The sequence below is a fragment of the Schistocerca nitens genome, chromosome 7 (assembly GCF_023898315.1).
Source record: "Schistocerca nitens isolate TAMUIC-IGC-003100 chromosome 7, iqSchNite1.1, whole genome shotgun sequence".
NCBI lineage: Eukaryota > Metazoa > Arthropoda > Insecta > Orthoptera > Acrididae > Schistocerca > Schistocerca nitens.
Genome location: NC_064620.1, coordinates 524,316,219 through 524,329,869, shown reverse-complemented (window position 1 = coordinate 524,329,869; position 13,651 = coordinate 524,316,219). Strand labels below are relative to the sequence as shown.

The 13,651-nt window shown below is 44.0% G+C and overlaps 1 protein-coding gene across 1 annotated transcript in view; it reads right to left on the bottom strand.

Moving 5' to 3' along the window:
• The window catches only part of LOC126195734 (testis-specific serine/threonine-protein kinase 4-like), a 263,443-nt gene that overhangs the window by 27,665 nt on the left and 222,127 nt on the right, over window positions 1-13,651 (bottom strand). The window contains exon 4 of the mRNA XM_049934362.1: window positions 4,494-4,643. Coding sequence (XP_049790319.1) covers window positions 4,494-4,643 — 150 coding nt within the window. The remainder of the gene's footprint in view (window positions 1-4,493; window positions 4,644-13,651) is intronic.

Genomic DNA, 13,651 nt, shown 5'->3' with positions numbered 1-13,651 from the left:
CTCCAAGACCCTCGTCACAGCTTTTTGGACATCTTATGTTTTTTTTCAAAATGGAGTCCCTGACCGCCGTTTTGAGTCTTGTAAATAGAAAAAAGTGGCACGGAGCGATATTTGGTGAATAAGGTGACTGTGGTAGTACTGAAATTTGTTTTGAGGTTAAAAACTGCTGTACTGACGGAGCAGTATGGGATGGGGCATTATCGTGATGCAGAATCCAGTTATCAGCAATGTTGGCACGGACACGAACTCTTTTACGAAGTCTTTCTAAAATGTCTTTGTACTGATACTAGTTAACTGTTTGTCCAGGAGACACCCACTCTTTATGAACAATTAGCTTGGAATCAAAGAAGCACGCAAACATGCATTTCACTTTTGACTTTGACATGCGAGCTTTTTTTGGTCTGGGTGATCCCTTTGAGCTCCAATGCGAGCTTTGGCGTTTTGTCTCTGGATCGTACTGAAAAAAATCAACTTTCATCACCAGTGAAAACACGGCTCAACAGTTCTGGAATCATTTCCGTTTGCTTTAACAGATCGGCTGCCACATTTTTCCGTGTTTCTCGCTGTTGTGGTGTGAGATTTTTGGGGACCATTTTTGCACAAATCTTTCTCATACGAAGATCTTTAGTTATTATTAGACGAGCCGTTTCTCGATTGATGTTAAGTTCTTCAGCAATCATTTACACGCATAATCTTCGATCAGATCGTAAGAGTTCATGCACCCTGCCCAAGTTGACATCCGTCCGTGAGGTTGATGGTCGTCCACTGCGGTCTTCATCTTCAACATTCGTTCTGCCTTCACTAAACATTTTATGCCAACGAAAAACTTGAGTTCTTGACATAACCTTCTCTGCAAAAGCCTTCTGAAGCTACCGTAAGTTGTCGTCGCGTTTTCACCCAATTTAACGCAAAAAGAAATGGCATTTCCGTGACGAGAGACACAAACACTTGTTAACTTATTACAGCACAACTCTCGACTGAGCAGTTGCATCGATGTGCCGCTTCGACTAGAAGCAGTTTATAGACCAAGGTCAAAGATATTGTGCCTACGCAAACCTACATGGTTGCCACATCCTGCAAAGAAAATCAGTCTCATTACTTTATTGTCGCACCTCGTAAATGAACGCATAATGCCTGATGCTGAAGTTTTACTGTATGAACAGTGAAAATATACTAACCGATAGACGTTTTCCATTTCACAATTATGTGGAAGACATCAGCGAGAAAAAATTTACAAATGTTAGACATTGTATCAAAGATTGTTGGAAGTCGCTAAGTGCTCTAATTCTGGAATAATGGATTAGCACCATGAGTCACCCTGCCTCAGGACATATACACAGTTGGTAGCTTTACAAAATGGGCTATTATGTTAAGTCATTAACGTAAAATATAACTCATAATGAGTAGATTATGACATCAGTTTCTTCAAGTTGGTCAATAATTGTACGAAATACTGAGAGTCAGATTTTTGTTTCCTTTCGAAGCTGTTATGTCTGCAACTGGTAACTGGGACTTGATGAAGGGGTGACCGCTTTAGCCATTTAGTTTACATAGATTCTTCTTTTTCTTGTGCCTTTGTCCCGCATCGGTAATGAGTCGGCATGGTTACTATTGGATTTGGAATGGTTAGTTTAAGTAGTGACCTGATACACTTCGTGCCACCACCCCGTTACTCCTCGGAATGGACTATGTGTACCCTAGCTGTTTGCTTGTAGTGTTATGCACACGAAAGTGAGCCAGAGATTTCTAAATCTTGACGAATCGTGTAACTGAGACGGGACCGGGGAATGAGGCTGGTATTCACCTATCGGGTCATGCGCACCCGCTCAACAGCCACAGTCAGGTTGACTCACACACTGACCCATGTCGTTAATCCACCGGGTGCATATGATCCGGGGCCGAAGCACCTCTCCATCCCAGATACGGTGCTTTAACACACGTGGCTATTTCGGCAGGTGAGTTTTTACAGATTATTTCCTCCATATAAATAGCCTACCAAACAAACGGATACTTCTACATCATTTCACAATAGTGTCCACTCCGAGAGCAAGTGATTTTCAGCACTTGGCTGATTAAACGATTAGAATCTGCTACAATAAAAGCGTCGAGCCACAGATGAACTAGCGATAAAAACTAATGATAACCGATGGGCATGAAGGTACACGTATAGGTATGGGCTACAAACAGGCGCAATGAATGTGCCAAAAAGAAAAGGGAGTAAGACTCTAAGTTTTGAGGTAGAGAATGAAGGAAAAAGTGCAAGCAATAATGAGACGCAATGACTCAGATAACATATTTAGCGACCACATGGTGAACATCAAGACTGTACAGTAACGTATCAGATAAGCCGTCCATCGACGCTGAGTGAAACTACCCAAAGGTAATTGCAGAGCTACTTTACAGCGATATCAGCACAGTGGTCTAATTAAATACGAAGTAAATAAATAAATAAATAAGAGCGTGTAACGTGCGCGTGGGGCACACAATACTCCTTAAAGCCTGTACTATGGTAAGTGAACGGGCTACACCTTATGAGAAAGGATTTTCGTATAGATATTGACCGCGTGTACCTGAATGGTGGAAAATCAGACTTACACCCACTCTGTCATAACAATGATCCGTCAAGTAAGTTCAAAATGCAATTACACGTCAGTATGGAACAAAAGTAACACTGAAGATGCTACCAATTTGATAATAATACGGTCGCCAGCCTAATTAGGCATTAACTGAGTTTCTTCCCTGTACAAGTTGATGTATATTCATGCAAAACAACAAGTAGTAACACTGCATAATGTAGTAGAATTTTAGAACCAGACAATCTATTGAACTGATAGTTTCACGTTCTGTACTGGTATGGAAAAAAATCATGAATACATAACACTGCACTATAATGTATACTACAAGACTTTATACTGTCTATTGATCTGATTGAAATCGGGCATAGGTTACCCTAGAAATAGCACTTTCGAGCCACATACAAAATGTCAATTTTGATAAAGATGAAACACTGATAAATTTTGACATATATATTGACTTTAACTTTTGCTGGTCAAAGCAATTTAGAACACTTCAGAATTCAAATGAATAAAAAAAAGGGGAGGTGGGACCCTGAAACTGTTATGATCACTGTATTAAAAAAATTGATTACTGAAATTATTGTGCGCTCAAGATTTCCAGTATATGAGTTACTACTCTTTTTATCTTATTTCATGCTTATTTAAATACCTTTATATCTGTCTCGAAATAATTAAACTTCATTACTATATCAATATTAAAGGTTATCTTTCAACTTCGTTAGACCTTCGTTATTCATTTACTGGTTCATTAACAAAACAGTTCCTTAAACACCATTCTTACATAGTTAGGTCTGCAAGTAATTATTATTAACACAAAATTTAATTTTTCATTTCGGGACACTCGGATTGCACAACATTTGGAAAGGACCCTATCTAGGTTAGTTGTGAGGATAATTAAATGATAGGAAAGTTCTGGTAAAATTTAAGTTGTTATTGAATAGTTCACTCTATGGTCCACACGAATACAGTACTAAAAGTTTCAACCTGCTTGTATCGTTGCGGCGGTTGGCAAGCGGCGAGATGGCGAAAAAAATGGTTCAAATGGCTCTGAGCACTATGGGACTCAACTGCTGAGGTCATTAGTCCCCTAGAACTTAGAACTAGTTAAATCTAACTAACCTAAGGACATCAGAAACATCCATGCCCGAGGCAGGATTTGAACCTGCGACCGTAGCGGTCTTGCGGTTCCAGACTGCAGCGCCTTTAACCGCACGGCCACTTCGGCCGGCCGAGATGGCGAGGCACAGAGCATACATACAACCACAGCTATGGCTCTTGACGTATCGGGACTTTAATTCTTCTTAGCGTCGCAATACTTTTCCATTTAGTGCCTACGGAATTTTGCCATGCTGTGTGGGCGTTGGAACGGTATACCCGAGGCTCAGTGAAGCTACGTCTTCCAGGAGAGCCTCCTCGCTCCAGAAGGTGTTGCTCAAACCAGTGCCAAACTCCAACTACTACTGCTGAGCCCGTTGTGCCGTGCAGTGATCGTGCGCATTTTCCCGCGCTCGCCTGCCATCCAGCTTTTACCGCTCCCTTACAGACAGGGTATTCACCCGAGGTTTTGCATTCTACATATCCTAATACATTGCCTACGTATGAACCAGACGCACAGTTACAATTCTAAACATCTTACAACAGTCTCAACATTTGCTAGATTTCAATTCTATTACAATATTGCTCGACATTTGACATAAACATTAATATTCACATTGAAAATTGTTTACAGTTTTCTTAACACAATGGCATGAAACAAAAAAGAAATGAAAGCAGAACATTAATTACACTAGTTTATCGAAAAACCAGATGAAAAAAAAAATTACCTATATGTACAACAGTACAACGACGTTGTTGTTACAAGCGGAACAAGAAGATAGAGGAAACAGACAGTGAGAGCGGAGTGCGTTGAGTAGATACCTGTGCACGACTCCCTGGTTGTGGCAGTACTCGACCGCGTCGACCAGCTGTCGGAACCAGACGCGCGCCCGCGGCTCCTTGATGTAGCTCTCCCTGCGGATCACCTCCAGCAGGCTGCCGTTCGGCGCGTACTCCATCACGATGTACACCCTGCGCACACCGCGGCTCGCCTCAGGAACCACTCCTCTCACCTGAGTCGTTCGGCCACACACTCTGCCACTGCGGGTGATGGATCCGTACCTGACGCATGCGCACTGGAGACATTCTTGCACACTGTGCCAAGTGGTGACGGTCGTGGGGAGGACACGTGAAGAGGGAGAGAAGGAGTCAGCCAGATATCGCTAGAGCAGCACAATCGATCTTTCAAAAATGTTCAGATGTGTGTGAAATCTTATTGGACTTAACTGCTAAGGTCATCTGTCCCTAAACTTACACACTACTTGACCTAAATTATCCTAAGGACAAACACACACATCCATGTCCAGGGGAGGACTCGGACCTCCGCCGGGACCAGCCGCGCAGTCCATGACTGCAGCGCCTTAAACCGCTCGGCTAATCCCGCGCGGCAATCGATCTTTCAATATGACAAATAACAGTGGCATTCAGTAGGTAATGAAACACTTCTTTTCTCTGAAAGCAGGTAGGTTTTATTCAGGATTCCCATGCACCATATTGTTTCCCACCACTTTGGCGCCGGCCGGTGTGGCCGTGCGGTTAAAGGCGCTTCAGTCTGGAACCGCGTGGCCGCTCCGGTCGCAGGTTCGAATCCTGCCTCGGGCATGGATGTGTGTGATGTCCTTAGGTTAGTTAGGTTTAAGTAGTTCTAAGTTCTAGGGGACTGATGACCACAGATGTTAAGTCCCATAGTGCTTAGAGCCATTTCAATCATTTGAACCACTTTGGCTACAACATCTATTTTTCTACACAATTTTCGTTCAATGCCTTACGCCACCTTACTGGACAACCTGGATGCCCGATGGTACCACTCTAATGATCGACGGAGATGGAAAAGAGCCACGTGGTACATCAACTGAGTTAGAAAACTGCTTCACAGCAAACATAAACATTGCCAAAGCTTTGCAGACAAACAAAAATTACACGAAGCGAAATGTAGCGTGAGGAGGGCTATGCGAGAGGCGTTCAACGAATTCGAAAGTAAAGTTCTATGTACTGACTTGGCAGAAAATCTTAACAAATTTTTGTCTTATGTCAAAGCGGTAAGTGGATCAAAAGAAAATGTCCAGACACTCTGTGACCAAAATGGTACTGAAACAGAGGATGACAGACTATACGCCGAAATACTAAATGTCTTTTTCCAAAGCTGTTTCACAGAGGAAGACTGCATTGTAGTTCCTTCTCTAGATTGTCACACAGATGACAAAAAGGTGCATATCGAAATAGATGACAGAGGGATAGAAAAACAATTAAAATCGCTCAAAAGAGGAAAGGCCGCTGGACCTGATGGGATACCAGTTCTATTTTACACAGAGTACGCGAAGGAACTTGCCCTCCTTCTTGCACCGGTGTACCGTAGGTCTTTAGAAGAGCGTAGCGTTCCAAAATATTGGAAGAGAGCACAGGTCATCCCCGTTTTCAAGAAGGGACGTCGAACGGATGTGCTGAACTATAGACCTATATCTCTAACGTCGATCACTTGTAGATTTTTGGAACACGTGTTGCGTTCGAGTATAATGACTTTTCTGGAGACTAAAAATCTACTCTGTAGGAATCAGCATGGGTTTCGGAAAAGACGATCCTGTGAAAACCAGCTCGCGCTATTCGTCCACGAGACTCAGAGGGCCATAGACAAGGGTTTCCAGGTAGATTCCGTGTTTCTTGACTTCCGCAAGGCGTTTAACACAGTTCCCCACAGTCGTTTAATCAACAGAGTAAGAGCATATGGACTAACAGACCTATGGTGTGATTGGATTGAAGACTTCCTAGATAACAGAACGCACCCTGAATGTCGTTCTCAACGTAGAGAAGTCTTCCGAACTAAGAGTGATTTCAGGTGTGCCGCAGGGGAGTGTCGTAGGACCGTTGCTATTCACAATATATATAAATGACCTTGTGGATAACATCGCAAGTTCACTGAGGCTTTTTGCGGTTGATGTTGTAGTATATCGAGAGATTGTAACAATGGAAAATTGTACTGAAATACAGGAGGATCTGCAACGAACTAACCCATGGTGCATGGAATGGCAATTGAATCTCAATGTAGACAAGTGTAATGTGCTGCGAATACATAGAACGAAATATCCATTATCATTTAGCTACAATATAGCAGATCAGCAACTGGAAGCAGTTAATTCCGCAAATTATTTGGGAGTAGGCATTAGGAATTATTTAAAATGGAATGACCATATAAAATAAATCGTCGGTAAAGCAGATGCCAGACTGAGGTTCATTGGAAGAATCCTAAGGAAATGCAGTTCGAAAACAAAGGAAGTAGGTTACAGTACACTTATTCGCCCACTGTTTGAATACTGGTCAGCAGTGTGGGATCCGTAACAGATATGGTTGATAGAAGAGATAGAGTAGATCCCACGGAGAGCAGCGCGCTTCGTTACAGGATCATTTAGTAATCGTGAAAGCGTTACGGAGATGATAGATAAACTCCAGTGGAAGACTCTGCAAGGGAGACGCTCAGTAGCTCGGTACGTGCTTTTGTTAAAGTTTCGAGAACATACCTTGACCGAGGAGTCAAGCAGTATATTGCTCCCTCCTACGTATATCTCGCTAAGAGACCATGAGGATAAAATCAGAGAGATTAGAGCCCACACAGAGGCATACCGACAATCTTTCTTTCCACGAACAATACGGGACTGGAATAGAAGTGAGAACCGATAGAGGTACTCAAGGTACCCCCCGCCACACACCGTCAGGTGGCTTGCGGAGTATGGATGTAGGTGTAGATGTAGAAGGTCAGAGACGATCTCTTGCTGCAACAATAAGCTCCACATCATTCACACACAGCTGCGCATGGGGTGCATCCTTCATTGAACCAAACAGATTGAAGTGGGAACGTGCCAGATCCGATCTATAGGGTAGATGAGAAAGAACGGTTCACTTGAGTTCTGTGAGCTCCTCTCTGATTGTGCGCCTTCATACACGGTAGTAAGGAGAGGTGGGCTACAGACTGGTACGGCAACTGACCTCCTGGGGAAACTGGAGAGGAGCAGAAGTGATTAACGAATAAGTAATAGAGTAAACAGAAGATTTACTTAACTTTTATTTCTCCAAGCGTACGTAAACTCATTACAACTAATTTACCGAGAAATAGAGGCCAGCTCTCAATGTCAACAGGGAAGATGCTCTCTCAACTAAAGCAAGAACCATGCAGTTGGCGCTGCGAGTAGGCGGCATCTGTGTGGCGTGAAGAGAGTCCAGGTGGAAGCGGCCTGCCTGGCTCCTACCAGCCATCTTACATCGTGGCAGCAGAAGCACCCGTGGTATGGAGCCACTGGATGGGTGGCTCAGCAGGCGTGCCCTATTGGGTCCACTAAATACCGCACGACTGCTATCGGCGTCTGATGGAAACTTGCAATTCCGTTGCCAACTTTGACGCCCATGGGCTGATATCGAAACGTAATAACAGTCTCTGGCGTACAGACTTGTGTGTAGCCTTGAGTTGTCATGGAGAAGGGGAAGCTCGATTGCATTTCTGTGGCGATTAACACGCTGAGGCCGTTTCTGACTGTAGCGCAATACCCCTCAGAGTTGATCGTTTCACCATGAGGAAGAACATTAAACCCCTTCAGAGTCCCAGAAGACCGTCGACATGACTTTACACGCTGAGAGTGCGACCCTAAACTTTTACTTCTAGGAGAGGAGGTGTGACGCCGCTCTATGGTTTGCTGTTTCGGTTCCGGTTCAAAGTGATGAACCCACATTTCGTCAACGATGTTCGACAAACAATTCCCACGATCAGCCTCGTAATGCGCAAGAAATTTCTCAAAGATGGTCCTCTGTTGCTCTTTATGGTTTTGGTATGTGGTGAGCAATCAGTCGACACACACCCTTCAGTGCCCCAACTGGTGGACACAGCACTACCAAGAGTATGCGTGTCCAAAGGTACTTTGCGTCGTAATCAGAATAACACAGGCACTGCACTGTCGTATTTGTCTTCCGACACGGGGCAAGCGACTTTCAAGTACAACGTGTGACCTCTAAGGGATGGACGAGTACAGGTCATAGACGCATGGTTCACGACATATGGAAGTTTGGGTCTGGATAGTCAACTGCCAAGGCGCCCGCTCGCGATAAGCGGGAAATACTGGTTCGAGTCCCGGTCAGCACAGATTTTCATTGCCGTCATTCCATTCTACAGCTGATGGTTGTCCTTATTCGCAATTGCAAATTCATTTGATCTATAAATGAAAGTGTCCGCACGTTCAACCACATCTACATCTACGTAATTACTCTGCTATTCACAATTAAGTGCATGGATGAGGGGTCAATGTACCACCTTCAAGCTGTCTCTCTACCGTTCCACTCTAGAACGGCGCGCGGCAAAAACGAGCACATAAATTTTTCTGTGCGAGCCCTGATCTCTCTTATTTTATCGTGATGATCGTTTCTCCCTGTGTAAGGTGGGTGCCAACAGAATGTGTTCGCAGTCAGCGGAGATAACTGGTGATTGAAATTTCATGAGAAGATGCCGTCGCAACGAAAAACATCTTCGTTTTAATGATTGTCACTCCATCTCACGTATCATGGCTGCGGCATTATCTCCCCTATTTCGCGATAGTACAAAACCAGCCGCCATTCTTTGAACTTTTTCGATGTCATCCATCAGTCCCACCTGACGCGGATCACACACCGCATAGCAATACTCCAGAATGGGGCGGACAACCGTGGTGTAAGCAGTCTTTTTAGTAGGCCTGCTGCACCTTCTAAGTGTTCTGACAATGAATCGCAGTCTTGGGTTCGCTCTACCCACTACATTATCTATGTAATAGTTCCACCTAAGTATTTAGTTGAATTTACAACCTTCAGATTTGTGTTACTTACTGCGTAATCGAAATTTAGTGGATTTCTTTTAGTACTCATGTGAATAACTTAACACTTTCCTTTATTCAGGGTCAATTGCCACTTTCGAACCATATAGATATCTTATCTAAATCATTTTGCAACTTGTTTTGGTCATCTGACGACTTTACAAGACGGTAACTGACAGGATCATCTGCAAACAATCTAAGGCGGCTACTGATATTGTCTCTTATGCCGTTAATATAGATCAGGAACAATAGAGGGCCGATAACACTTCCTTTGTCCGCCCCTCGTAGCTGAGTGGTCAGCGCGACGGAATGTCATACCTTAAGGGCCCGGGTTCGATTCCGAGCTGGGTCGAAGATTGTCTCCGCTCAGAGACTGGGCGTTGTGTTGTCCTTATCGAAAAATGGTTCAAATGGTTCTGGGCTCTACGGGACTTAACATCTGAGGTCACCAGTCCCCTAGATCTTAGAACTACTTAAACCTAACTAACCTAAGGACATCACTCACATCCAAGCCCGAGGCAGGATTCGAACCTGGGACCGTAACGGTCGCGCGGGTCCAGACTGAAGCGCCTAGAACCGCTCGGCCACAGCGGCCGGCTGTTGCCCTTATCACCATCATCATTTCATCCCCATCGACAAGCAAGTCGCCGAAGTGGCGTCAACTCGAAAGACTTGCACCAGGCGGTCCGTCTACGTCTACGTCTAGCCACACGGCATTTTTCCACTTCCTTCAGGAACGCCGGCTATTACTTCTGTTTTACTGGATGACCTTCCGTCTGTTAATACGATCTGTGACCTTTATGACAGGAAATCACGAATCCTGTCGTACAACTGAGGCGATATTCCATAGACACGCAGTTTGCTTAGATGATGCTTGTAAGGAACGGTGTCGAATGCCTTCTGGAAATCTAAAAATATGGAATCAACTTGAGATACCCTGTCGATAGGACTCGTTACTTAACGAGTGTAAAGAGCTGGCTGTGTTTCGCAAGAACGATATTTTCTGAATCCGTGCTGACTCTGTGTCTGTAAATCGTTCTCTTCGAGGTACTTCATAATGTTCGAATACAGTTATGTTCCAAAACCGTACTGCAAATCGACGTTAGTGATATGGGCCTGTAATTCAACGGATTACTCCTACTTCCCCTTTTGAGTATTGGTGTGATTTGAGCAATTTTCCAGTCCTTAGGTATATAACTGCATTAGTCACAACCGTGTGAGGCCAGCCGGAACGTGGCAGATCGGGACTGTTCTCGCGCCCTCGTTGCGATGATGACAGAAACCTCGCCGAACGAGGCACCATGGTTTTGTTCACTGCCAGGTCTCCGTAGACATTCTGCAAGAGCCTATAAATATCTGTGATGCTCTTGTTTTCCGCCAAAGGAACTCAACGACAGCTCTTTGCTTGGAGCTCGCACCCGTTACAGAGGCCATTTTGAAGGTTTAGTACGGCGCCGCCACACGAGGAAACTTCATGAAACTATAGGGGAGAAGTGGGATTATTCCATGAAGTCACACAACAAATTCTGCATGTTTTCACCCGAAACTGACCGAGAAAAAAAATTTTGTATTACTTACTGAATGCCCCTCGTGCAATCCTGGAGTTTATCATTTCCCCATCTCCCTGTTTGCAATACGTGTCGTATCACGAGAGGTTTACCTCCTGCATTACGTATGCAGAGTGACTATACACAGTCTGTCCAAAAAGTTCAGAAACTCAGTTTAGTCTGGGCGTAGAAGCGACGTGGGCGGTGAGCGAAATTTGTTCCACACATGATGAATCCCGATCTAAAAGTACGGCGTGTGGACTCCAATCGCAACTAGATGGAAATGCAAAACACGATAAGTCTTTTCTGTAAAAAAAAAAATCACGGTAACTGCAATTGGTATTTTCAACACGAACCTACAGCAAACAGACAAAGTACAGAAATTCAGATAAAGGGTTAACACTTTTGCGACATAAGCAACATTAAAGCCAGTATGGCGCGCAAGTTGAACTTCCGAAAGCAGGACTTATCAGATAGTTCACGTGATTGTGTGAACTTTCTGTGTGGTGCACTCAAATGTGTGGGGGAGGGCTGGGAGGAGAGACTATGACCTTTGTGTAAAACCTTAAGCATTAAAACAACCATGGAGAGGTGGAGGACAGACTATGAACTTCGTCGAAAACCTGAACTAGTAAAACAACCATATCACCTTGTATTTATCTTTCTGCTAATGGGACGGCCGTTGTGGCCGAGCGGTTCCAGGTGATTCAGTCCGGAGCCGCGCTGCTGCTACGGGCGCAGGTCCGAGTTCTGCCTCGGGCATGGATGTGTGTGATGTCCTTAGGTTAGTTAGGTTTAAGTGGTTCTAAGTTCTAGGGGACTGATGACCACAGATGTTAAGTCCCATAGTGCTCAGAGCCATTTGAATCATTTTTGAACTTCAGATGTTAAGTGCTATAGTGCTCAGAGCCATTTTTAACCATTTTTGCTAATGCAGTCTCGAAAGCTTTTGAACTTACCGGTCAAAATCACTCTCCATCCTTCCGAATACAAAAGTGTTAGATATAACTATCCGGTTTTGTTGAAAATTGTAGCTTAACTCGTAAAGTTTGCATGGATAGACTTACGTGTGAGATTTGTCAGAATTTGATTTCTTTTGTCCCTCTCTTTTTACAGGTGGTGAAATTTAGAAGTTCTATTCGACTGTGACGTCTATGAGGAGTAAGCGCAGTGTATTTTGTGGCTCCTTGAAACGTGGTAGTCTGTTATAGTTAGGCGACTGCTCTGAAGTGCCTATGGTCGGATTCCTCCAGATGTGAAGAGTATCAAAGGATGGTAAGAAAAGCTCAAAGAGGCTGTCAGTGGTCTTGACAAAGCAAGAAGCGGCAAACCAGGAATGAGTGACGGCTCTGTTGATATCGTGCATTACGGCATTTCATCACAGAAATCAACACGTCGTGTTTCCAGAAAAAAGGGGCATACTTCAGAGCACTTAGGTGAAAATTTTACACGAACAGTCGCATTTCCATGCATACTGAAAGCAACTCCTGCAAACTTTGCAGTCACATAATAGGTCCACACATACTGAATTTGCCAGGAGCATTCTGGGACGAATAGGTGCAGACAGTGACTACCTTGGTAGAGTTTGTTTTTCCGATGACGCGACTTTTCACAACTCCTGGAAAGTCAATAGGAATCATGTCTGGACCTGGAAGTCGGAAAACACACATGGTACTGTATGAAGTATCATGTATCTTTACCTACCCATGGGCGTCAGTGTTAGCAACGGAACTGCAAGTTTCCGGCAGACTCTGACAGCGGTTGTGCGGGATATGGCGGAACCAATGGTGCACGCCCGCAGAGCCACGCCTCCAGCGGGTCAGTTCATGAGCACCCTCTGCCGCCGCGATATAGGATGGCCGGTGGCACCCACTCGGCCATCTTGAACTTTGAGCCTCTTCATTATGACGTCACTGTTTGGCTTAGTTCAATGAGCCTCGTCGTTGTTGTCACTGAAAGCTGGACTCAATTTCGTGCTGCATTATCTGCAATCAGCCTTCGTTTGCTTGGAGAAATACAAGTTAAGCAAATCTTCAGTTTCTGTGTTAAATTTTTCGCTAATTATTTCTGCTCCTGTCCAGCTTTCCTATGAAAACAGCTACCACATCACTCTGTAGCCCACCACCCATTATTGTTGTGTATGAAGTCGTACATGACACAGCTTAATAGGAAAAGTCAAAAAGTAAACATGTGGTGTGGCACAATGCACCTTAAAATGGTAGGACCTTTTTTTCACTGAACCTGCCATTACTGAAACTATTGAGCTTAAAATGTTGGAACTTCATGTTTCATTTCAATTAGAGAAATTCTAACTATAGGCAGGGTTTCAACAAGATGGTGCACTGCCATACTGGGAGATATTTATTCACCAGTTTGCTAAGTTTGTAAGACTTTGAGGACAGAACAACTGTGTAAGCTGTAAACATTTTTGGTTTAATGTTGCAATCATATCACAGAAGTACACGCATTTATACAGTTTACAGTGTGACAATGTTATGACAGTTGTCATACGAACACATCTCCTCTGCAGAAAGTCAAATAATCCTAAACACAACAATGGTAAATTTTAACTAGAACTTTCTTTACAAAATTATTCTTGCGACTATGTCAT